Source organism: Lygodium microphyllum, chromosome 12, assembly GCF_053477565.2.
Source record: "Lygodium microphyllum isolate KBCC chromosome 12, Lygodium_microphyllum_v1.1.10, whole genome shotgun sequence".
NCBI lineage: Eukaryota > Viridiplantae > Streptophyta > Polypodiopsida > Schizaeales > Lygodiaceae > Lygodium > Lygodium microphyllum.
Window position 1 is genome coordinate 132888345 of NC_141146.1, and position 25698 is coordinate 132914042.

Genomic DNA, 25698 nt, shown 5'->3' on the forward strand with positions numbered 1-25698 from the left:
GTGCTAAGCCGATTGCGAATCTTCATGTGAATGAGAGAATAGGCACTCCAATTTCTCTCACATGCACCCGAAGAGCAATTTTGAGCAAGGACTCTCATGGCCAAGGGCTAAAGAGTTTGTAGTGCATATCCAAAATTCTGCCACCAAGAGAGAGGCTTCACAAGTGGCTCTCTTTTCCAAAAAGTGGGAGAAGCAGAAGCCACATGCCCTGTCTGATTCGTATAGCATCCAAGCTCCTTTAGAACTTTTTTGTGGTCATCCATGGGGATTGTACAAGAGAGATATGCAAGTTGGTTAGAACGCAGTTGTCTATCATCTATGACTATTGAAGACTTATAGGGCGGATGTAATAGGGCTGCAAATCCATGGATGGGCTTACACATCCATACCCATCGCTTCTTTGCTATGTCAATGATGTGTGTACACTGTGACTCCGTAACCACCGTGCAAGCCAATGCCTCTACCAATGTTGCTCTAAAGAAGTGAACAAGAAGGCCCATGGTGGACCCCTCGGAATCACTCATACATAACACCCTAGAAAAGGGAGTCATGGCAATCACGATTCTAGGGACTCTGTGCTAGAACTGCTTATTGAGGCACAAGCGTTGCATGGCTTTCGCCTCCTATGCCTCATGCTCATCCCTCTCATTTCATAGAGTGGACACCATTGTTAGGTGTAGGGTGGGTTCGCACATCATAAAGGTGCTCCAACAGCAACCGCGTAAAAGCAAAGCAAGTTGAAGAAGGCTTCTTCAACTCAAGCGTGCTATGCTTGCGATACATTGCAAGCAACTTCACCTTCATCGTGAAGAAGGTGACAATTGATGTAGTTTTATGCACCACTCTCTTCACCTATTTGAGCTTCTCGATGTCCTCCATGAGCAAGTCCAAACAATGACTTGCACACGGAGTCCACACTATCGAAGGAAACTCGGCCTCAAGCAAATGGCCCATGCATCGACAATTGGATGCATTGTCGGTAACAACTTGCATCACATTTGACGGGCCCACCTACAACCAGATCATACATGGCACAAATTCAAAATTATGATAAGGAAAGATTTGGGGGGACATGAATTCAAAATTATAATAATGAAAGCAACAACTTTAAAAAGACAATGTATACCTCAATGATAGCTTGCTGAATGTGGTGGTAGCAAAAGACTGAAAAATACAGAAAAGTCATAAAAAAGCTTTGTTTTTTTAGTTTTGCTTCGCCATCATTTGGTTTTTTTTTTTGGGTGATTAGATATGGGAATCTTCCTTTAGACAAAAAGGCCCAAAAGAATCACAAGGGAAGCGTTGCTTTAGCTAAATTGATTTTTTTTTGTGGAAGAGATTCTAATAGATTATGTCCACCATGAAGTCACCCTACTTTCGCCAAGTTTCGAATCTCTTGATTGAGATTAATGTGCCATTCGTTTTGCCTCCCCTCTTGCCGGTATCTACGGCCCGCAAAAAAAATGTGCTGAGTGGACGTGAATCGAGTATGTTGATGATGCTCCGTTTTCTACGGTCTCTCCATCAATCGGTGAGAATGGGGCAACCATATTTTGTCCATGCGCTGCGAATAGGATCAAGGGCTCTATCAATCCTCTCCTTCTCTTCATCAATCTTCTTCGTCCTCATGTCATTGTGTATAACATTGCTCCATCCTTCGTGTGGGCCCACATTGGTGATGGTTCTCACCATCTTTCTCCATTGCTCATGCTTTAGGACATTGAATGTAAGGTTGCACTCGGTCATCGTGCGTGCAATCTTAATATCCGCTTGTCGTTGCCTTTCTTTAAGAAAGGCAACCGCTCTAAGCATATGACTTGGATCTTGAGAGTGAGAGGATTGCCTTTTCGGTGCCGCATGAGCCTCGAATCTTTGCCTTTTGCCAATGCTGGTGCAGGAAGTAGATGTGGAGTCGATAGCACCAATGGTACTCGCATCGGTTGAAGATATGCCTACATTTGAGGCTTCCTCATGAGTAGACATAGGTGTGGGTGCCGTCACCGATGCACGACATCCCCCTTCTCTAGTGGATCCCCCTCTTATCTTGGCAAGGATCTCGTTTGCAATCGCTCCAAGCATATGACTCGGAGCTTGAGAGAGACGGAATTGCCTCTCTGGTGCTGCATGAGCCTCCAATCGTTGCCTTTTGCCTGTGCCGAAGTTGGAAGCAAATTTGGAGTTGGCACCACCAATGGTGGAGACCTCATCTGCATCGGTTGAAGATATGCCTATATTTGAGGCTTCCTCATGAGTAGACTTGTATGGGTGTCATCGCCAATGGGCCACTTCCTCCTCCTCTAGTGAATCCCCCTCCATCTTGGCAAGGATCTTGTCTGCAATGTGTTGAGGGATCGCCTTACATGTGGGAAGTTGTCCCCTCATCTTGGAAAGATGTTGAAAGTTGGGTCACACCACTTGTGTAGTGCTTTTTGCAATACTTGTATGTCCAATGGTGGGAGTTGGACTTCTTTGTGTCCTCCACATGGATGGCATGCAAGTTGAAGGCCTCATGCTACTTACGTGTCTTGATTGCCAAAAATAATAGGTATGCTATGATACCATGTAAAAAATAAGCGATAATGCAGAGAGACAGTAGGGTTTATGGGGAGTAACACAGAGTGTGTATGGTGAACACCGAGAGAGAAAAGAAAATCGGAAACACAAGAACCCGGTGATGATGCATTGAATCATGCTATGAAAAGAAAAGCTGATAGAGCAGGGCTGAAGTCCAAAAGATAACTGCATTGTCCTGTCTGAATTAGGCGGGAACACCTATGGGGAATCTACACAGTGAACAAAATGCAGTCCTTTGGGCAGTGGGCTATCGAAGTAATCATTGGAAGGTGAAGGATAGTTGTTGAAGGAGTGAATCGCAGTCCGCTAATGCTGTCAGAGATGTGGAAGATGATCACTAGTTGTCGAGGGAGTGAACCACAATTCTTTGATGTCAGGGAGTGACTGGGGTAGCAAAATGCAAATCCCAAAATGTTGGAGTTGTCAAACGCAAGGAGAGTAGCCTAGATGCTAATGCCAGGTGGATAATGATGGCGCGAGATAATGGAGGATGAGCCGGGTTGCAAAAAGGCCGGGGTCCGAGCAGCCTCTATGATAGACAAGTGACGAAAGGTGATGGAGGAGGAGCCAAGCTGCAAAAACACAGGTCCGAGTAGCCCCTACAATAGATGAGTGATGAAATCACTGACGCTGGGAGATGTAGACTATCACCAGAGTCTAGGATGCTGACACCAATGTACTTGTTGACATCCTATTCCTTCTCATTGGAGAAAGGCTCATGCAAATTGATTATAGCATTTGGCGAAGCCTTTAAAGTGGTGTAGAGAGATTTTGAAGGGCATATGAACGCATCAATTCCCTCTTAGATTAGAAATTTTTATGTGGAGCTGCTTGCTTGGTGTTCTGCCATCTGATATAGTTCTTGCCAAGAGAACGATTGCAATTCTATCTGTGGATGATGTGTTGGTCCAATTGAAATAGCTCTCCATATTTTGTGGACTGCCATAGGCTCCATGTTATTGACATAGGATGAGTGCCAAGTACTCTCTTGTTTCAATTTTTTTGATTCTGGCTGTCTTCACACTGAATATAGCCCTATTAAAATACAGTGGTTTCACCAGAAACAGTGCGTGTGAGTGGCCGTGTATTTGAAATGTTTCAGAGCATTGCAGGTCATCCAATGCCTAGCCACATGAAACTACAGTAGAATGGAAACCCCATCCTCTCGTAAACTAGTTGGTTAGTCTCTTGTCAAGGTGTCATCCGTTTCCCTATTCTGCCATTACCTCTTACGCTCTATACTTGATCCAAACAATGAGAGGCATGTGTTATGAATACACGAGTTATTAATCTGACTGATGTTGATTTTCAAATGTTGCCACACCCCCAAATGGTATGGGGAAATGGTAATGAGGGACACGGAGGAATTGCTGTCACTTGTGACTATGTAGTCACATGGAATGGGATGTGGGATGGCAAGAAGCTACTGCCCCCCAATCCTCAAGTCCAAAAATGACCTTCACTTGTGTCTATGGTGTGAAATTAATGTTTTGGTCCAATGTTCTGGTTAAGCTAATTTACATTGAGGGTGATGCTGCTACAGAAGTCAGCACAAGAAAAATATATTATGATGCTAAAGTTTCGTCATATGCGTAGTGTAAAACCGTTAGGATGCATGTGTTAGGGGAATCTAGAAAAAAGAGAATTCTTGGCATTTTCAGGAAATTTTTTGCTTCGTTGAATTAAAGTTTTGGCCTTTTGGCATTCGTTTGCTTGATAGAGAACCATTAAGGCTCTTGAATCATTATCTTGATTTGGTGAATCAAATTATGCTTTCTGGTATTTTCTATCGCTCACTGCTATTGAATAGATCAGTCGATTTATACAAACAGAGATTGTGCAAATGAAGATCTTGCTCTATAATGCTCTTTCATTATAGTAGGCATGCCCTTGATATATGAATCTAAGTTAAATTTGGAGACTTTGTACTTACTTTTGTTGTTGCATGCACAATAAGCTTTCTTCTAAGTGCCATTAATGTCATTGGTGTTGGTCTCTCAATTCGGTTGGAGTGCATCTAGATTAAGTATGGTTGATGGGACAAATGGAGGGTTGTGTTGGTCAAAAACTAATCTTGGCTATGGTTTGTGCTAGTAAGTAGGTTGCATCTATTGCTATATAGCATAGTTTTGTAAGGTATAGCAATAATGTTGACACATTAATAGCAATATCAACAAATGCATAGCCATAAACTTGCCTTAAATATTTGCTTGGTAGTCTTATCAAGTTTATGTGTTGCTGCAGTGTTGCAATCATCCTTTTTTGGTAAATCCTTCACTTCAAGGATCACTCACGCATTTGTCTCCAAAGGAATTACTCGAGTTTGGAATTCAGGCAAGCGGGAAGTTGATGTTTTTAGACAGTTTGCTTCAGACTGCCAAATCATCTGGCAAAAGAATTGTTGTCATAACACAGGTAAATGCTTTGCCTTCTCAGGATACGCTCTCCTGTTCCCCTCCCTTTTGTGTGCAATAGCCTTTTTTTTTGGGGGGGGGGGGGGTTTTCGTTCGGTTTTTTAAATGAGGTGCAGTTGTGCGTGGGTGTTTATTGTGTGTAAAGAGCTTGTAGATTAACATTGAGAACTACAAGTGATGTTGGTTTTTGATATGGCATGAAGTGCCAGTGATGAAGATTGTTGATATTGAATAGACGTTGCACATTTGTGGTGGTACTCTTCACCAAATACAAAAATAATTGCTAAATTATTTCCTTCAGAGCATAACAGATTGTAATTCATGTGGTTCACTTTCTAGACAAAATATTGTCAAAAAGAATAAGAGACATGGCATGGCTTAGTGGGATCATGACAGGTAATTGGACTAAAGCTACTATATTATCAATGGTTTGCCTGCCAGTTCCATATCTGCTTAAGTAGCTTGGTTGGTTAGAGCAAAAAACTTTAAATATGAGATTGGACATTGCTCCTAAGTGACTATCAGTAAACCATGAAGGTGCACACAAAAATTACACCAAAGCAGTAACATTCAGCAACCTTAAATACTCACAGTGGTAGCTAGAATGCTCTTGCTCAACATGAAGACACTTGTTGGCTCCAAGCTTGGCACGTTCTCACTAGTTTTTTAGATTATTGCTCAAATTTTAGTAGAAAATTTCTGATTCTTCAACAATTTCTCGCAACATGCCTGATCTACAAACACTCACTAGCTCTGACGCCTTCATTGTTGGACTCAAGCTAACTTTGTACGCTCCAAAAGCCCGTTTGTAGCCTGTAATCTGGCAATCCTAAAATTCATATCACCACTTTGTGCCCAATTCACAAAGCATTCACTCCTATGGCTTTCTAGTCTTGCCCCCTTCAATTACTTCAATGTGTCTCTCACAAACAGAGCGGTTTCACTTGATAAAGCTATTTAGTGTCCATAAATTGCTTTAATACTGAGATCTGTGAGGGTTGATGGTGATCTCAGCCATAGAACTACCGTAAATAGCTGAGCCCTCGTGCATAGGTGAGACTGATCTGGCTGCTGCCCTGCCTCACATACGAGTTTCATTTTCAATCTCAATAGTTGGAGACTGGAGCTCTCAAAGTCTGCTGCAAATCTATGAATACAGCAGTCAAATACATCATGATCAGCACAGACAGACAGAGAGAGAGAGAGAGAGAGAGAGAGAGAGAGAGAGAGAGAGAGAGAGAGAGAGGAGAGGGAGAGGGAGAGGGAGAGGGAGAGGGAGAGCACTAGCTAAAAATGGCATAAACCATTTTTTGATTACATATGAGACAAGTAAAATCCCATGAGCACGTTTAATGCTTTGGCTTGTCGATAAATGCCCTAACTCATCACAAGTTAAAAGCCCACTACCCAAACTTTAGTCAAACGGAAACAAATTATAGTCATGCCACCCAAACTTCTATTCAGTAAAACTTTCACTACTTTAACCTTAGAAACAACAACTTGCAGTTTCAAGGATTTTAAGCTCTTTCTTTGGTCCTACCCTTGTGTCACAAGGTCTGGACTTTGTCTCCTGTCCATATCCATCATTACCAGTGCAATGGTTACCATTTGGTGAGCTAAGGATGCTAGAATTATAGTGCTTTAATTGAAAACTCAATGCACTATCACATGCCAAATTTTGGTGATATATCCCTCTTGAAATATTGGGAGAGACCTTGATTGTGCTCAAGCAGGATCCAAGGAGACATGCCAAAGAGCATACACATGTGACAAGAGAACCAAGCAACATAGGTATATTGTAAAGTCTCCTATGTTGATCATAGAAGTCCCAAAGTAGATATAGTGTCAATGTAGTGCACCTCGGATGAAACATAAAGAATTACCAAGAATATCTAGGTACCTGAGCTTTTTTGTACTAAGGAAGTAAAAGTGCCACCCCCCTCTTGAGCATCAAAGAATGCGATAGACCTTAAGTCTTTTGAGCTTTTTTTTACTAAGGAAGTAGAAGTGTCACCCCCCTCTTGAGCATCAAGGAATACTCTAGATTTGTGTGGTCTTGTGAACTTGATTGAGCCATGTTCGAAGTCTGTTATGACTGAAAAGCATCAAGGGTTAAGCTATAACAATTGAGGTGAATCTTCTTAGTCCTCCTCCCTCCATCCACTTTGCATGTATAGTTTTGAAACTTTACCAAATAGCAACAGGAAACTTTACCATTGACTTTTCTTTCCTTATGTGCCAATATCTCTTAAGGAACCAAGGTCTTGTCTAGTTCCTCAACTTGTGATTATACCTTATCAACCATATCCTTTGGTAGATCACCATAGAAAGACCTATTAACTATGGAGATTGACATGAAAAGCATTATGAGTCTTCAAATAATTAGGTAGCTTCAACCTATAAGACACCTTATTGGTGTTCCACATCACTTGAAAAGACCCATAGTACCTCATATTGAGTTTAGGGGAAATACTCTTTATCCTTCATTTTTAAAAATGTGGTACTCTCGAAAACACAAAAGGACCCAATCAACCTTGGCAAACTTTCAAGCTTTTGTAGTAACGGTCAGCTGCTTTCTGGCTTGGCTGGAATCTTTTGGAGAGCTTACTTTACTTTTGTGTAGGCTTGATTCATATTCTTGACGTACTTGTTGGTTTCAAATATCTTAAAGTCCTTTGTATGCAAAATTGTTTGAACTTTCTTGCCCCCCTCAACAATCTAGAAGGGTGCTTGTTGTTAAGCTAAAAAATGCATGACAAATTGATTAGCTCTTTAAAACAGCCTCAAACCATGTAAATTACCCAAAGGAGCATGGTTCTAGAGAGTATCTATGTCCCATAAGCCAAACCCTAATTTGGGAAGATCCACTCATCTATAAATAGACGACACCTAGCGCTTGACAGTAGATGTCACTAGCCACTTGGTGCCATCTTCCAAGCTGCACTTGCTGCACATTGCTGACATCATCAGTTGTTGCCCTGCTGTTCCTCTTGTAGATGATGGAAGGCCAAAATAGGTGGAGATTATTGAAAAAACGTGCTGGTGGGGGGATACTCCCTAGAGATAGTAAATGTGCATTTTCTGGATCAGGTCATCATCTTACAGTTGTCGCCATCTCTTGCTTGCCGTCGGTGATTAGCTACCTTTGCATCTAGGTGGTTACATTGCTGCATTTACCAATTCAAGCCCTAGAGACTGCTGTGTTTTGGTTTCTAGCCTACTCCCCTTCCACTTTCAGGCTCATCTTAGCTCTAGCTGGGTGGTTATAGCACTCAGGATTCGTCTTCAGTGGTGGCACACATTGACACCTCCCTTAGCCCTTTGCCATGGAGCCACTACTTGTTGGACAACTCTCCCTTGAGCATCTTATACACTCTTTCCTTCATTTACAACATACATCCATTCACTTTAGAGTTATCTTTCTTCTTTGTTTGTGTTTGCATTTTGTATTTTTGCGTTTTGCATTTTGTGTTTTTGTGTTTGTATTTGAGATCTTTGTATTTTAGTCGTGGACGTACACTAAATGTGTTCTTTCCAAAACCTAGCATATCTCCACATAGTATCAAAGCCGCTGCCCCTTCTAAAGAGTTTACTTGAGGCTATTGTGGATCGCCTAGTTTGTTCTTGATTACACTATACGTGACGTGTTGATTCATGATGGCTTAGACCACTCCATTGTTTGGTCCTCTAATGCTTTCTCAAGCTACTCCTTCAATGGAGGCTATGTTGAGGCACTATGGTCTTGATTTGGAGGACAACACCCCATCTACTAACCTTTCTTCTAAAGATCATCAGAGAGGCCCAACTCTTCTTCGTACCATATTCCTTCACAAGGTGCATCTCAATTGGAGCACTCCATTGGTGAGATTGATGACCTCTTAGTTGAGGAGACACTACCCACTTAGGACATACTTGAAAGTTCAAACTCTTTACCAAATCAAGCGTAGTGGCAGGTTCGTACAAGCCGTTTTGTGTGATCATGATTATGTCTACATTGCTTCGTCATTTATGCAGGGACCAACTATAAGTGGCCTATGAGACTTAGCTCGGTATCGGTGTGGATTAGAAGAAAACTCTATGCTCAATGATGTTCCACAAGGTAATCCTTCATCCTTTGTTTCATTTGAGCATGAGTTTGGTGCTTCACATTTACCTTCACCTTTCTCGCCCTTCCCTCCAACTTTCACTTCATATTTATATTCATCTGCATTCAATCTAGACCCTTACCTTTAAACATACAAGAGGTTATCCTATCTTATCTCTTTGATGTACATTTTGGTTTTAGGCCATCAATAGACACTCAGAGGTGTACCACTTTGTGCCTTGGTACTTTGCTACTAGGAATGCCAACTATGCAATATGTACCTTTCCTATCTCTGCAAGTGCATCACTCTCTTTGCTCTAGTCTTGTTGTGTGGGGAATCCCCCTCTTGCACATTGTACCACCCTCCCTAGTTGCTCAAATGCATGAATTCTTTTTTAATACTATCGAGTCCCCTCCTTGAAGGACTCAAGAGTGGACAAGAATCACATAGCCACTTAGACCCAGTTCCACCATCCCCGATTGTTCCTAAATATGGAGCAGGTTTTGATGTCGATGCTCAATCTACTCCTTTGAAGGAAAAGGGGGGTGGTGAAGTCCTAATGTCACAAAGACCCTTGTGGCATCAATTGCCTAAAAAGAATATGTTTTGTACATTTTGCCAAAAAATCGGCCATAAAGATGACAATTGTCGCTCAAAGGTCAAAGTTATTAGACCAACACTCAAAATCACACCATCCACATTTAAGGGTATTTCACCCACACCAACGCTGATTCAAATCCCCATGTCCAAACCAACCTTAGCCCCTTCTGACAGTGGTACTACCACTCTAAGGAACTTGAGAGGAGGTCTTCCCCATGGAGATAGCACGATTTTTCTAACCCTCGGTATGCTTGCTTATTAGTGGCTAGCCTACGGTGTAGTGGATCATGGATCTGTCCCTCAACTAGTGCCTTATGGCATCTTTGACTAGTCTGGTCATTATCCTCTCCTAAGCTTGTTTCTTAGGCATCCTAGGTCATCTTTAGGAGCCTTAGGCTAATTTCCTTTGGGCTTGGCCATACTTTTTCAAATCTTTTGTTGCACACTTCTTTCATTTACTTTCATTGCATCTAATACTCGCTTAACTCTCTCTTTTGTTTTAACACAACATCCAAAACATCTCAATATGAAACATTTAGTATGCAAGTTCCTTTCTTGATCCTTTGATCCTGGTTTTGTATTTCAGTTAGGACTAACATCATAGGTATCTTGCTGGTCCTACTTGGGCTGAAGGTTTGGTTTTTCGGTTCTTGCCTTAGTGAGCATTGGCTCCATCAGTATGGAGATGGAGATACTACCTTTTCTCACGAGATTAGGTCTTGGGTGTCCTTTTTCTCTTGGCATCTACCTTTCTTTCCTTTCAATTTAGGTGTTTTTATAAATTAACCATCATTTACTGCACTCCTAGTTTGTTTATTTTTTCATTTAGGTGGATTGCTACCATTGGTGGTTGTGCCTTTGCTTTCTTTACGAGCATAGGAGCCATATCTGGAGGTCAAGTTTTAGGTATACATATAGCACTTGGTCAACATTGGAAGCCCTTGTTGAGATTGAGTATGGGTAGATCCTGATTTCGTTGCTAGTTGACTCTTCCTTATATCTTCCAGTTGGGGAGTGTCAGGTCTTCCTTCTTCATCCATTAGATCCATTTGCGGTGGATTGCTATATTGGTGGTTCTTGACTAGCATTGGAGCCATCTCTTGAGGTTGAGATTCTTGCTTGCCTATGCTACTTGGTTAGTGTAGGAGTCCTCCCCCAAGATTGAGTATAGGTATGTTGCGCGTACCTAGATGTTGATTCTTCTTTGGCTATTCTGGCTAAGGGGTGTCAAGTCTACCTTCATCATTAGCTTTGTTCTTCATCATGGTTTTTAGCACCACACGAAGATTGACGTCATGTTCCTCTTCCTCCTTTGCTATCGACATCCCTGTTTGAGAGGGGTTTCCTACCCTTTCTTTGTATTCTATAGGTTTTGCCTTTTGTCTTCGACATCAGCCTCCTTTTCTTGTTGTAACTACCCTTTGTATTGCATGATCATACTCATCTTTGTAAAAGGACACTTGGGAAAATGAACAATTTCCCTACGAGGGACATTGTCCAAGTGGCACCTGTTGCATGCGCATTCTCATCATGTAGCATACCTCTATGCATCTCATTGTGAGAGCATCCTTGAGCAGATCTTGAGCTGTTTTCATTGGTAGTTCTTTTACCTGCTCATAACTACACCTTCATACGTCTTCACTTTTTTCCTTCATCATCGACACCCACAAGTGGTTGGGAAAGCTTGTGTATTTTGTGATGTGTTAGATCTAACTATCCCTTTTTGTTCTCCCCTTGGGGTACAATACTTCATAGGTTACAAACCATATCTCAAAAAAAAAAAGGGGGGGGGGGGGGGGGGGGGGGGGCTCAAAGTGATTCTATTTGCCTTTGCAGGTTCTTGTAGGGCATTGGGCAACTGAGGAGAACTCTTTGTCTGATGCCTTGGTCCATAGTAACATGGGACAGGGGATGGGAATGGGGTCGGCGATGGGTTCATGGGAAAAGGATGACCAAAAGTAAGGGAGGAGGATGGGGTGTGGAGCGTGGGAGGGGATGGCATATGTAAACAACATTTTAAATTTCATAGTTACTAAATGTATGCATGTGATGGGGTGGATGGATGTGTGGTTGAATGTGTACTACCAAAGAACAAATGCATGTGCATACATACAGAGGTATACTTTCAATTGTAGAAATACTGTGTGTAATGTGGGCTGGTTTGGTATGACTTCATGTGAGAGTATGATGATTTTGTGTGTGTGTATGTGTGACAAAAGGGGAAGAAACAAACATAACTAACATATTACACTTCTTGGAAGAAGGCTGCAAACAGCCCAAAAACCCCTACATGGAAAGAAAACTGTTCCTAATAAGGAGATGGGGTAGGGGATGACTAGGACGGGGGAAATTACCATGCCTCGGCCTCTCTATGGTGACTCTTTAGGCTCCTTATGTAAGATAGCTATCACCTCTGTAGTCTTGGTAGGTCATTGGGCAGCCAATGTGCACTATTTGTCTGATGCCTCGGCTACTTTGGGGTGGGACGCATTGGGGTGATAATGGGCTTGAGCTATGCTTGTAGTTTCTTTTTGGTTTTAGTTTTGGGCATCAGAGGGGATGTTGGGCTAAACAATGCACATTACAAATTGATTATCTCTTTGAAACAGCCCTAAAACATGTTAATTACTCAAAGTTTCATTAAATGAGGCATGGTCCTAGAGAGTGTATGTGTCCCATAAGCCAAACTCTAATTTGGGAGGATCGACTCGTCTATGAATAGACAGGTTGCCCACCACTTAGCCTATCCCTTGTTTTGCCTTAGGAACATTAAAGATAAAATTCATAGCTCTGCTTTTCCATGGTCTGTGTGGAATGACAAAAGTTTCCAACAAACATGGTGCCTTCTAACTTTACAAACATGCATGTCCAAAGCGATCTATATGAAAGTCTCAATTGCTTTCACTATAGCATCAAATGCGTGTATGCTGTGCATATTGTGGTACATGACATTCGACCATAACCTTGGCCCTCGATTGCTTTGTGACGACACATGAACAACCATGCATGGTAAGAAACCCTCTTTGAAAGTACAGTGCTCATTACGTTGACCCATCAAATAACATGTCATAGGCTCTAGCAAAATCCTCATCTTTGCATATTGTGCCTTCCTATCATCCAATTCATGATGATAAGAAATTGCTAAAACTTGAGGTTTTCTTGACTCAAACGTGATATTAGCCTTGACATCAATCAGAATTTCTTGAGAATGATGGAATCTTTTAGGTGAATAAGACTGATTGATATCAGTAAATTCATGCCATGATGCATGCGGAGTGAACAATGAAATGATTATTATCATAAATGTTATCAAGTTAAAGACTATTACACTGTAAAGAAGACGATTGAACTTTTTCAATAAAACAATACACAAGTTACGACATAAGAGCAAAAATACTTTTCCTGAATTTTATTGTTGGTATCATATTTATAGTAGATCTGGTGGTTGTGGAGGGTGGACAGCCCTTAACCACATAGCAGTGACCATCAAGTTGAAAAGAGACTACACAAGTTTTAAGAAAAAAGAGTTATTGGTAAGGTTTGAGTTAATGTATGAGAGGGAGAGAATGAACAAAAAAGATGTGATTGCTGGATTGTGGTACAACACGTCAATAGTAGAACATGGTGCCTTTAAAGGAAGAAATAAGACAACTTTTTTGTTTTTTTTTTGGGGGGGGGGGGGGGGTAGGGCTCGTAGGAAGTCATGACTAAACCCCAAATAAGGGAAGCTCCAAGCAATGGTTAGTGGGAGATCATGTATGTTGTCACATGGAACATGTTGACATGCTTGCTTGTGTGGACGCGGTCAGCTGTCCTCAGGCATCATGCTTCTTGTGTGTCTGCTTGCTAGCATGTTTTGTCATGTGCCATCCTAGCTTGAAACCACTTGTTAGCATTGCCTTGACCATTGATGACTAGTCTTGCTTGTAGCGTTGCCAATATGTTGGCGCCGCTTGTCTATCCCTCACGACCAGTCTCTTTGCATCTAGCAAGTGATTGTTTGATTCTCTCTTTTTTCGTAAAAGTTGTTTGTTTGGTTCTCTCTCTCTCTCTCTCTCTCTCTTTGATTCTCTCTTGTCTTGACATGCTCCATTTCTCTCACCTTGACATGTGCTCTTTCACTCACTTCATAAAAAATTTAAAGAAATTAAACTTTTAATTGTTACACGTGTGCAAAGTCTCCCAACGCTCGACATTGATTTGCCATGGCCATGGAGGGGTAGCTTTCTTGAGTCCCATTTTCTAAAACTTGAAAGCTTGCGGTTTTCTTGTGGGGGGTGTGTCAATGTATGTGTGTATATATATACACACATGCATATGCGCCCACATACATGCAGACGTGTGCACACTATGTAATATATGTGTGTGTAAAATAAATAAATAAATAAAACATATGCAACAATGTACGCTTGGCCATGCCCTCGTGTATGCATGCATGTGTACATATGCGCGTGCATGCATCATAGGATATTGCACGAGCAATACGATGGAAGTTGGATGAACAATGATAATAACATAAGATTTGCTAGTATACCACAAGATGAGGGCAAAAGCCAACGAATTGGTCTTTTCTAAGAGATGATGCTCTCTTAGATAAACACAGATATGTTTGATGCTTGTAGTAGACTTGATGGGATAGATTGATATTTTTTGGAACTTGCAAAAGCTTGCGCGCGCGCACACGCACGCACGCACACACACACACACACACACACACACACACACAGAGCTTAGGAAATGGATACTTGTTCGTGATGGTCACCTTATTGAGCCCTTGTTATTTAGCAAAAGCACATTTTAAATTTATACGGTTCTCTTATTTTACTGAGAAAAATAGGCATGTCCCATGGGGATTCACATGGCTCAATAAAACCCTTTGCAAGATAGTTGTTGTTAGATTACGGGAAGAGATTTCTTGAAACTGATGGAAGCACGAGTGTTCTTCACCTCCCAGCCACGCCTAGATAAGTGCTGGCCCTCAAGCTTATCTCTTTGCCAGCCGTCAACTTGCTGGAGTCCTACTATTCTTGGACTCCCTTACTCTCTAGGCTCCCCTTAACCCCGTTCGGGCGCCCAAGAGCCCGGACGGTCATTCTCGTGCATGTTCCCCTAAATTTACCTTAATGTAACATTAAATATCCCTTTTAATGTCACATTCCACACTTATGACCTTAATGTAACATTAAATATTACTTTTAATGTCACATTCATGTCACATTTCCTTCCCCTTAAGAATCGGTTTCGTCCTCGAAAACGATATTTGGAAGGTCTAACCGTAAATCGGGAAACCTTTTTTTTTAAAGTACTTACTCGCTCCCATGTTGAGCTTTCTTCTGAACAATCTTTCCACTTAACCAAACATTCTTGATAAATAGTATTCCTCGTTCGTCTATTACGAACATTTAATATTTTTTCTGGTTCATGTGGATTAGATTGGTCATAGAATAACTCCTCAATATCATCATTTAAGATTAGATTATCCAAATCACCCAGCTTCTTCCTTAATTTGCTCACATGAAAAACTGGATGTATTTTACTACCAGCAGGTAGTTAGAGCTTGTAAGCCAATTCTCCCACCCTTTTAAGTATTATGAAAGGACCACAATACCTTGGTGAAAGCTTTGGACAATGTCCCTTTTTCATAGTTTTAGTTTGTTCAGGCACCTTAAGATAGACCAATTCTCCTTCTTCAAAGGAGATGTCTCTTCGGTGAGGATCTGCATATGCTCTAGCTCGACTTTGAGCCTTTTTAATATTTTCTTGAGCAAATTTTAACATATTATTCATATCCTCCATAAAGTCTTTAGCTGCCTGAACCTTTTCCTTATGCAGTCCTACTGCAAAAGGAGCTCTGGGCTGAAACCCATACATCAACATAAATGGACTATATCCAGTGGAAGAGTGTTTGGCACTGTTATATGCAAACTCTGCTATCGGTAAATACTCTTCCCAATTAGTTTGCCTTTTGCTTACATATGCCCTAAGCATATCTTCAAGAATTTGGTTAACCCTTTCAGTTTGCCCATCCGTTTGCGGATGATCCACCGTACTCATGCTAAGTTTAGTATTCAATTTCCTAAATACCGCACGCCAAAAATGGCTATCAAATTTTCTATCCCGATCAGAAACTATATTTGCCGGAAGGCCATACAATCGGTATATGTTCTCTACGAACAATCTAGCCAATTCTGGTGTTTTAACATCAGTTGAAGTTGGAATAAACCTAGCCATTTTGGTTAACCTATCCACAATTACCCACACAGAGTCGTGCCCCCTCTGTGTTCTAGGTAAAGCAACAATAAAATCCATGGAGATACTCTCCCATTTTCCCGAAGGAATTTCTAATGGATGGAGAAGTCCTCCCATTTTTAATTTTTCAGCTTTATTAACCTGGCATTTATTACATTTGACCACATAGTCAAGGACGTCCTTATTCATTCCAGGCCAATAGAACTGCCTTTTAATAAGACTATAAGTCTTATTAACTCCTGGATGTCCCGCACTAGGGGTATCATGACACTCAAAGAGTATCTGGCGCCTTATTTCTATATCTTTCGGGACACATACTCTACCCTTGTAGAGTAAATAACCATTATCAATGGTAAAATTCTTCCACTTGAATCTAGTTTGAGCAACCCCTGATGCTCCATTTCCTAGTTGAACATCCTCAGATATTCCTTCCTTAGTAGAAGCACTTTCATTTGGATCCCCATTTTTTATTGCTTCCCATATGTTGGAATATGCCGGATCAACCTGACATTTCCCTTTTAAAGATTCAAGCAAGTTGGAAGTGAACTGAGTAAAACTCAATTCATTAATGATGGGCATTCTCCTGAGTGCATCAGCTACTATATTATACTTTCCTTTTCTATATCTTATTTCATAGTCGAACTCTTGGAGGAGTTCGGCCCATCTGGCTTTACGCCCATGTAAATCTGGTTGATCATTAAGCCACTTAATGCTTTCATGATCCGATAAGATCAAAAGTTTGGCACCATACAAATAGTGCCTCCATTTCTTCATTGGATGTACTATTGCATACAGCTCCCTCTCATAAACAGAATAATTATGTTTTGTACGATCTAATTTCTTGCTTTCAAAAGCAACTGGTCGACCTTCTTGTAATAAGACCGCGCCTATTGCCTTATCACTGGCATCAGCTTCAACCACAAATGGTTTATTGGGATCCACTATTAATAATACTGGAGCTGTAGCAATAGCTACCTTAAGTTTTTGAAAACTTTCATTTTGGTCTGTTCCCCAATTAAAACTTTTCCCTTTCCCTTTAAGTTGGTCTGTCATTGGAACAACTATTTTGGCATAATCTCGAATGAATCTACGATAAAATCCAGATAAACCTAGGAAGATCTGCAGCTCTTCCAGGTTCCGTGGAGGTGGCCATTCAATAATTGCCCTTACTTTTTCTGGATCCATGTTGATTCCCTCTTTCGAGATAATATGCCCTAGATATTTGACCTCTTGTGCAAAGAATTCACATTTAGTTTTCTTCGCATAAAGGGAATGTGTTCTTAACAGTTGGAATACTAATTGTAAGTGTTCCAAATGTTCTTCTCTTGATTTACTAAAGATCAAGATATCATCCAAAAAGACTACTACAAAATGTCCTAGATAGGGCCGTAAAACACTATTCATCAGCTTCATAAAGGTAGCTGGTGCATTAGTGAGGCCAAAAGGCATCACCAAAAAATCATAATGCCCGTATCTAGTACGAAATGCCTTTTTGGAAACATCTTGTGCCTTAATTCTTATTTGGTGATAACCTGATCTTAAGTCTATCTTTGTGAAGAATTTTGCCCCTTGCAATTGATCAAAAAGATTTTCCATTCTGGGTATAGGAAATTTATTCTTCACCGTTATTTTATTAAGTGCTCTATAGTCAACACAAAGTCGCATAGAACCATCTTTTTTCTTTACCAATAAAATTGGTGAAGCTCAAGGTGAATTACTAGGTTGAATAAATCCTTTATCTAGGTAATCCTTAATTTGTCTCTCAACTTCTTGATGCTGTGTTTCACTTAACCTATACGGTGGTTTTGAAATTGGATGTGTATCCTTATTTATATCAATTGGGTGATTTATTTCACCCCTATCAGGTGGAAGGCCACTTGGTAAATCAGAAGGAAACACATCTTTAAAATCATCTAACAAACTGTTCAATTCATTATTTACATTCAATTCGCAAACATAAGAAAATTGTTGCTTTATATTACAGAAAGTAAAAGTATTCTGTACAGGAAGAGACCATAACATATATACCTCACAAACTTCTTTCTTTATCAGCTTCTGAACTTCAGTCGAACACAACAAAGGATTATCAGATACTTCATGTTCACCTTGAATGACAAAAGTCTTACCATCCCTTTCAAATTCCATTGTATTATGGTGATAGCTACGTTTTAAGGATGGTTCCAATCCCCATAGCCACTCCCTCCCTAGAGCAATATCAGCTCTTTCCATGTTCATTATTTGGAAATCAAGCTTATCTTTATATCCTTGAATCTCGATTTCCAAATTGGATACCATTGTATCCCATATTTTATTGTCTTGGCCTTGCATCATACGCACAACATATTGATGCTCACTGTTTTGTTGGGGAAGTTTCAATTTTTTGACAAGTGCATAATTTATAAAATTATGTGTGGCAGAGTCATCAATCATGACTCTAACCCGTTTTCCAGCTATCAATCCATGTACTCTAAGTAAATCATGTGGCCCAAAAGTAGGCTGCCACAAAGAAGTTGACATACAACACTTATGTTGTACATCCTTGTGCAAGACCTTTAAAGATTTATACTTTTCATGACCCTTTAATTCTAAGGTCTGCACTACATGGATTTGTTTTTCTTTTCCCTTGCCCTTGTCCTTTTCTTTGTCTTCCCCCTTTTTCTTTTGAGGGCAATTCCAAGCAGCATGGTTAGGGGATAGGCAATTAAAACACAATTTTTGTTTTTTGGCCTTATCAAAGTCATCAGGACTTAGCTTTGGCCTCATATATGGTTTCTTTTCAAAAGGTTGTTTTTTACCTTTGAAAAATGGCATTTTTCTTTTAAATTTGCCCACAAATTTTGAGGTTTCTAATTCCTTAGACTTAGGCTCCATACCAGTGAGACTGGTGAGTGTACTTGGACGTGTACTATCTTCATAAATTAATGCAAATTTAATTGCCTCTTCAAGCGTCTTAGGTAAACTCCGTTTTACTTCCTTTTTACAGGCTTTATCCAGTCCCCTAATGAATCCTCTTGTTTTTTGGAATTCATCAATTCCTTCCAGTTTGAGGATTATCTCACGATATTCCTCCAGATATGTCAATAGGGGCCGTGCCTTTTGTCTGACATAATCCCAATCTTCCCAATTTCTTTCCATTTCATTTTCAGGAAGAAATTCTTTTAAAAAGACGGATTCAAATTGAGCCCAAGTTTCAGGTATTTTATTCGCCTCCTTTAAAGTTCGCTACCACTTATATGCTTTGGGCCCCAAAGTTAAACTGGCCTCCAGTGCTTGGAGATGTGGTGGGGTATTTTTTAATTTATGTAAATCTTCCCATTTTTGGAGGAAATTAAAGATTGTATCTTTATTCCTATCTTTTTCCTCCCCGTAAAATTGAGGTGGTTTCATATTCTTTAAAACCGGATTATCCCTCAATTTATGATAAGTTTGGGGTTCTTTAGAATCTCGAATGGTCACATCTAAATCTTTGGATGAAGATGGGACATCTGAGATTTCTATTTTTTTTAAATCTTTTTCCAACAATAAAGTTAGCTGAGATTTTATTTCAGTAAGTGTTTGAGTTAAAAACTCCATTTGAACCCCCTGAGTTTGCACACGAGCAGAAAGATCATCAAATTGCTCTCTCGTGGCAAAAAATTATTCCCATTGTTCTTCTTGTATGTCTGGTTCATGGGGATCTACCATAGGTTGATCCCCGGAACTAGAACTTTTCATTACCCTTTCTTTCCCTTTTTCTGCCATTAATACACTGGAATTGCAAAGCAAAAATAAGAAATTTGCATACAAGATAAAATACTTCCCTGATTTTTAATGGCAGACTGTGACTTCAGTTGTATATGATGTTTTCTGCCTGTCTCACAGCAGTCGCAGTCCAATCCGTCTCAGAAGCAGTCCTATCCGTCTCAGGAGCAGTCGGATTTACCCGTCAACAGCAATTTGATACCGGCGGCTCCATTTCTGATCTAATTCTCGTGGATGCTGGCAGCTTCACGTCTAATCTGGTTAGTCCTCGCGGATGCTGACGGCTGCATGCCTGGTCCTCGCGACCCACGTTTTTTATTTCTTTTCTTTTTCCCTGCCCGTCACGAAACGTTTCTGCTCGTAACTTTTTCTGCCGTGACGTTGAAGGTCACATTAATGTGACGTGGCATTGAAATTCTTTTAAAATTTCTTTGACGGCCCGTTTTTTGACGCAACGGGACGGGGCGCTTCTGACTGATGGCCCGCTTCTGACTGACGGCCCGTTTTCTGACTGACGGCCCGTCGACTATTATCGACGTCTTAATGACCAGCAACTCCAGCGATTATTTTCGTGACGAGTCACGTCACGTCTTCACAGCTCCTGGTTCCAGCTGCTCACGCGATATGACCAAAACTGATGACTTGACGGATTCTTGTTTGATTAATGATCAGAAACATAGGCTCTGATACCAATGTTAGATTACGGGAACAGATTTCTTGAAACTGATGGAAGCACGAGTGTTCTTTACCTCCCAGCCACGCCTAGATAAGTGCTGGCCCTCAAGCTTATCTCTTTGCCTGCCGTCAACTTGCTGGAGTCCTACTATTCTTGGACTCCCTCACTCTCTAGGCTCCCCTTAACCCCGTTCGGGCGCCCAAGAGCCCGGACGGTCATTCTCGTGCATGTTCCCCTAAATTTACCTTAATGTAACATTAAATATCCCTTTTAATGTCACATTTCACACTTATGACCTTAATGTAACATTAAATATTACTTTTAATGTCACATTAATGTCACAGTTGTGCTACTAGATAGCTATCTTGTCCTTCTCTTAGGCTAAACTATAGCGTTGTCAAGAGATGAGAATCAAGATAGCTATGAGACTTAATAATAGCCGGTTTGAATCACCTATAGGGTTGTCGAAAGACGAGAGTTGATTTTTTATTGTGGGGGCTTTCTTTGGTTGTGGAGGCTCGATGGGAAGTGCCTATTGAGTGGTTGCCTTTATTCGACACCAAAGTGTTATCAAAGCTCCTTGCATACTCGTAGACATTCTCTAATGAGCAGAAAGGGTTGCACAACACCTTGTTTGGTACTCCTATGGGAATTGAAACAGATAACACATATAGAGAAGTGCTTGCAAGTCGTTTGAGGCCTTTTCCTTGTGAAGGTCATTGAACTCTTGTAAGTGTGTATACAATGACTTCTTTTCCATGTTAGGCTCAAATAGCTTGTCTTTCTTAATCTTGTTATCAATCAAATGATCCCACCCATTTCTCGGGTCTCGAATGTAACCTTACGTACCAAGCTTACACCTACCTTGGAAGCATGATTTGTATCTATCCAGTGCAATACACATCATTGAACTAATACTGACCAAAGTAGACCATCCACTTGGCCAACCATGAATCAATGCGAGTCTCATGAATTCCTCCTCCTCCCCTTTAAAAGTATCCGAATGGAATCGAAGAGGCAATGTATCCATAGCTATGGCCACAAGCAAAAACTGGGAGTGGAAGCTCGCGAGTTGCCATTGCATTTCTCTATGTTGAGCTTGGAGAGTTGCTATAAGAGATGAATTCCCATCGGTATGAGAGAAAAGGTACTTTGGAAATTGGGATGATACCCTTTTTTTGTGTGCCTAGGATTAGGAAAAGTCAATTAGGCATCCTCCATATGTTGGGCTTCACTTGTAATGGGAGTGAGACATAATAAAAGGAGCCATGATGATGAGAAGAGGTGATGGTATTGAACAGTGAGAGAGGTGATAAAATAGAAGAATGGGTAAGATAAGAAAAGTGAGAAAGAAAGAGTTATTGGTAAGATTTGAGTTAATGCGTGAGAGGGAGAGAATGAATGAAAAAGATATGATTGCTAGATTGTGGTACAAGGTGCCAATAGTAGAACATGGTGCTTGTAAAGGTAGAAGGAAGACAACTTTTTTTTGGTTGGGTAGGACCCTTAGTAAGTCACAACTAACCTCAAATTAACGGAATCCCCAAGTATTGGTTAGTGGAACACCATGCATGCGGTCACATAGAACATGTTGTCTTGATTGCTTGCTTGGACGACCAACTATTCTTAAGCATGGTGCTTCTTGCGTGTTTGCCCACTAGTGTGTTTTTCCATGTGCCACCCTAGCTTGAAACCACTTGTTGACATTGCCTCGACCATCTATGGCCAATCTTGCTTGTAGCTTTGCCCAATAGGTTGACATCATTCTGCTAGTTAGCAACTAGGTGCTGCTTGTCTATTAACAACAATCAATCTTTCAGCATCTAACTACTGATTGTTTGACACCAACTTCATGGCCTTTTCTCTCTCTTAATCCACATCAAGATCATCTCTCTCTCTCTCTCTCTCTCTCTCTCTCCCTCCCCCCCCCCCTTCTCGATAATCTTATTTCTTCTCGATATTCTTTTTTCCTCACACCTCAACATATATGCTTTTACTCACTTCGATGTGTATATACTTTTATCTTATTTTAACATGACCTTCATTCTTCACAATGCCATATCATGAAGAATTAAATTTAAAAAAACTTTTAGTGCTTATTCATGTATGCAAAGTCTCCTAATGCTTGACATTGATTTGCCATGGCCATGGAGTAGCAGCTTCATGGGGCCCAATTGCTAGTGCATATACAAGGAAACTTATAGAAATAAGAATCCTTCCTACCGTCTAGAGCAAGAGCATCAAACATGAACCATTTCGTGTTGTACCCTCTCAATAGTAGTGCACATCCTATAGTGGCCTATTTGAGATGAAAGTGAATCCATCATGCACGGATCATTACGCCGTGTGAGTGAACAATGGTTTTGTGCATGATATTGAAGCTTGTGAAAGAAAGCAAGTTAATACCCTGATATGAATGAAATGTCCCCTTAGTATCCAACTTGTGTAGAAGATACAAGAACAAGCCATATGCCTGATGTAGAGACCATGATGAAATGGACATTATACTCACCTCCTACCCATAGAGCTAAATGGGATCACCCTTTAGCTTGGGGCCAGCAATAGATAGAGCCATGCTTGCACCCCAAGAGTTGGCGTTCCATACTACCAACCCACATTTGTGTTCGAGTGACAGCCATTGGATCAAGAGTCCAAGAGTAGTGATTGTGCAATGAAGGTATTTTGAATGAGAGATTGAAGGCTTACTTTTTAAGATTTTGTTTAGTTATTGGACTCTGGCAATCTAGTATCTATTCTTGTCATGAGAGTTCATTATTATAGGACTTTATTTGCATTTATGAGTTATTTATGATATATTGTGATTCATTCTGGATTTTGGCATTTTGTCATTTTGTTTTGGAATGAGAATCATGATTTTACAACTTGACTAAGTCCATATCATTTGTGGGCTATTTACATGGTTATTTCAGTTTTATTTATGTTATATGTATGAATCATAATGTTTTAGGTTTGGACCATAGAATAGCTTTTCCAAAGGCTAACTTTGACATAAGTCAATAATGGATCATAGATGTGTAACGTATTATGCTCAATTGACTCTCTTGTATTACCACTTAAGCTCAATTGGCATTTTATAGTTTAAGAGAGAGTTCCAAAATCCATAGAGGTTAAAACCTCTTTCCCTAGTTCAAACTATAAAAAATCCCTCTTAAAAAAAACCCACGTTTCTTATTTTACCCCCTCTTGAAAGAAACTTATGAAACATGTTTTTGATGTTTTGTTTCTAAACGTTTCTAACGTTTCTGGCTGCTATGCTTCTTACTACCTTGAGATCTAACTTACTCTTCTTTGATTGGGTGAGATACTGGGCATTGTGGGCAGTTTAGCATTCCTACAGCTTCCTTTGTTGTTTGATACAGCAATATTTATATTCAGCTTCAGAAATAAATTTTGTGATTGAGTGCATTCTCATTGTACATTGGTGAGATAATGAATGATGGTTTTTGAGAAAAACAAAAAGTGTGCCTGCAGGGGCAGTAGGTACACATATATGTGCACTGCAGAGTTTGGAACTCCTTCGAAGTCTAGGCCACTTCACACGTTTTGTTCTTGTATTTGTTCTTGCTCCCATTTTCTCACTCGTCATTGGAAGCTTGCTGAAACTCCAAATGGTTGCTGTTCCTGTTTTTCTTTCAACTTCCCCATTTCCTATAAGTGTGTTGTGCATGTGTTTTTTTGTTTTTTCCCTTCTTTTTTGTTTTTTGGGGGGGGGGGGGGGGGGGGCAGCGATGCCTGTGTATGATAAATGGAGGGGGGTGCATTGTGTGGGTGTCCATGTATGTATGTGTGCTTGTGCATTGACCGATCATTGTTTAAACATTCAATATAATTGTCTCAAGCTGCAATATATTGATCAACATGTATTTCTAATAGAATTCATTTTCTGTAGTCCAAGAGCTGTTGCATCTAAGATCTCCCATAGATGGATACAAGGCATAAAAGTTGCTCCAAGAAATGTGTGTTTACTTACAAAAAGTGTGTTTTGTGCATGCATGCGCTTAACTCCATATATTCATCTTTCTTTTCTTGGAGAGGAGTGCAGATACATTTGCGGAGTGAAAAGGCAAGTCAGATGGAAATTTTAGATGACTACATGCGTCAACGTTTTGGTGTCAATTCCTATGAGCGTGTTGATGCAGGCTTGGCATTGAACAAAAAGATTCGAGCTGTGCAACGTTTTAATGCAAAAGATACAGAGTGCTTTGTATTTTTGTTGGAGAAACGGGCCTGTGGACCTGCTATAAAGTTGTCTTCTGTTAACTGTGTTGTTATATTCAACAGTGATTGGAACCCGCAAAATGATATTCAAGCAGTTCTGAAGGTTCGGCTAAATACACAACATGAGGAATCAGTGGTCTGCCGGCTATATTCTCCACATACAATTGAAGAAAGACTGCTGATTGGTGCCAGAAAAGGTGTTGAACTTGATAACAACTGTCAAAATTTTACTCTTGCTCTTTGTCAAAAACTATTAAGATGGGGTGCTCAAAAGAACTTTGAAATTCTTGGACAAAAGGGTCAAGCCAGGACAAATGAGGACAAAACCATATTTGATGAGACCGCAAGGTCTTTGTTAGAGGGTCGTCCATATTTACCGGCAGAAAATGATCCCCAAAAACGTCTATACTGGGAATCAGCTTTTTGCCCTAGACAAGTGGGGACCTACAGCAAAGGCTTTCAGCTGCATGGGGAGACTGATGAAGAGCTCGCACTAGAAGAAATGGTCCCTTCGTCAGAATTTTGGACTGAGATTTTGCGAGATAGGCAACTAGAGTCTCAAGATGCTCAAGGGAGAGAACTGAGAGCACGTAAGAAAGTCCGGTACTATGAAGGACCGTTTAGTTCTGATAATCAGGTTCAAGGTGCAGCAGCAGAGGACGATGAGCTGCGAAGGAAGAAAAGAAGAGTGACAGACGATCCTGGTTTGAGTGCGACATTTTTGAACCATGTTGGCTCATTAGTAGACCAGGATAGTCCCGACAATCCACAGAAGGAGCCTACTGTTTCGACTGTAGTAGATGGCGTTAATGGCAATCAGAAATTCAATTTCAACAGATCAACAGAGACGATTCCGACGTCATCTGCAAGAGATATACCCAGTCTCGGCCAACTTCGTAATTCCTGTGATGCAGCTGGTAGCAAGATGTCAAAGGAGCAAAAAATTTCTATGGATTTTACAGGTGCAGAAGGGACCACTGAAACCATAACTGGGCTAAGGACAGAGCAACAGCAGCTACTTCTGGGTGTGAAAGCTGATTTGGATAGGCTTTGTCAGGCTTTGAAGTTCCAGGTAAAATTTCCTACAGAGTTACATATTTGTTTTTTTTTCTCTAGAATC

The 25698-nt window shown here is 40.6% G+C and overlaps 1 protein-coding gene across 3 annotated transcripts in view; it reads left to right on the plus strand.

The window, feature by feature from the left end:
• LOC148028294 (uncharacterized) overlaps nt 1-25698 on the plus strand; it is a 104395-nt gene that overhangs the window by 74699 nt on the left and 3998 nt on the right. For 2 of the 3 annotated variants that reach the window (XM_087690106.1, XM_087690104.1), the window contains 2 exons: nt 4819-4989; nt 24403-25650. In XM_087690106.1, coding sequence (XP_087546232.1) covers nt 4819-4989; nt 24403-25650 — 1419 coding nt within the window. The remainder of the gene's footprint in view (nt 1-4818; nt 4990-24402; nt 25651-25698) is intronic. The other variant, XM_087690105.1, reaches the window with a different exon arrangement.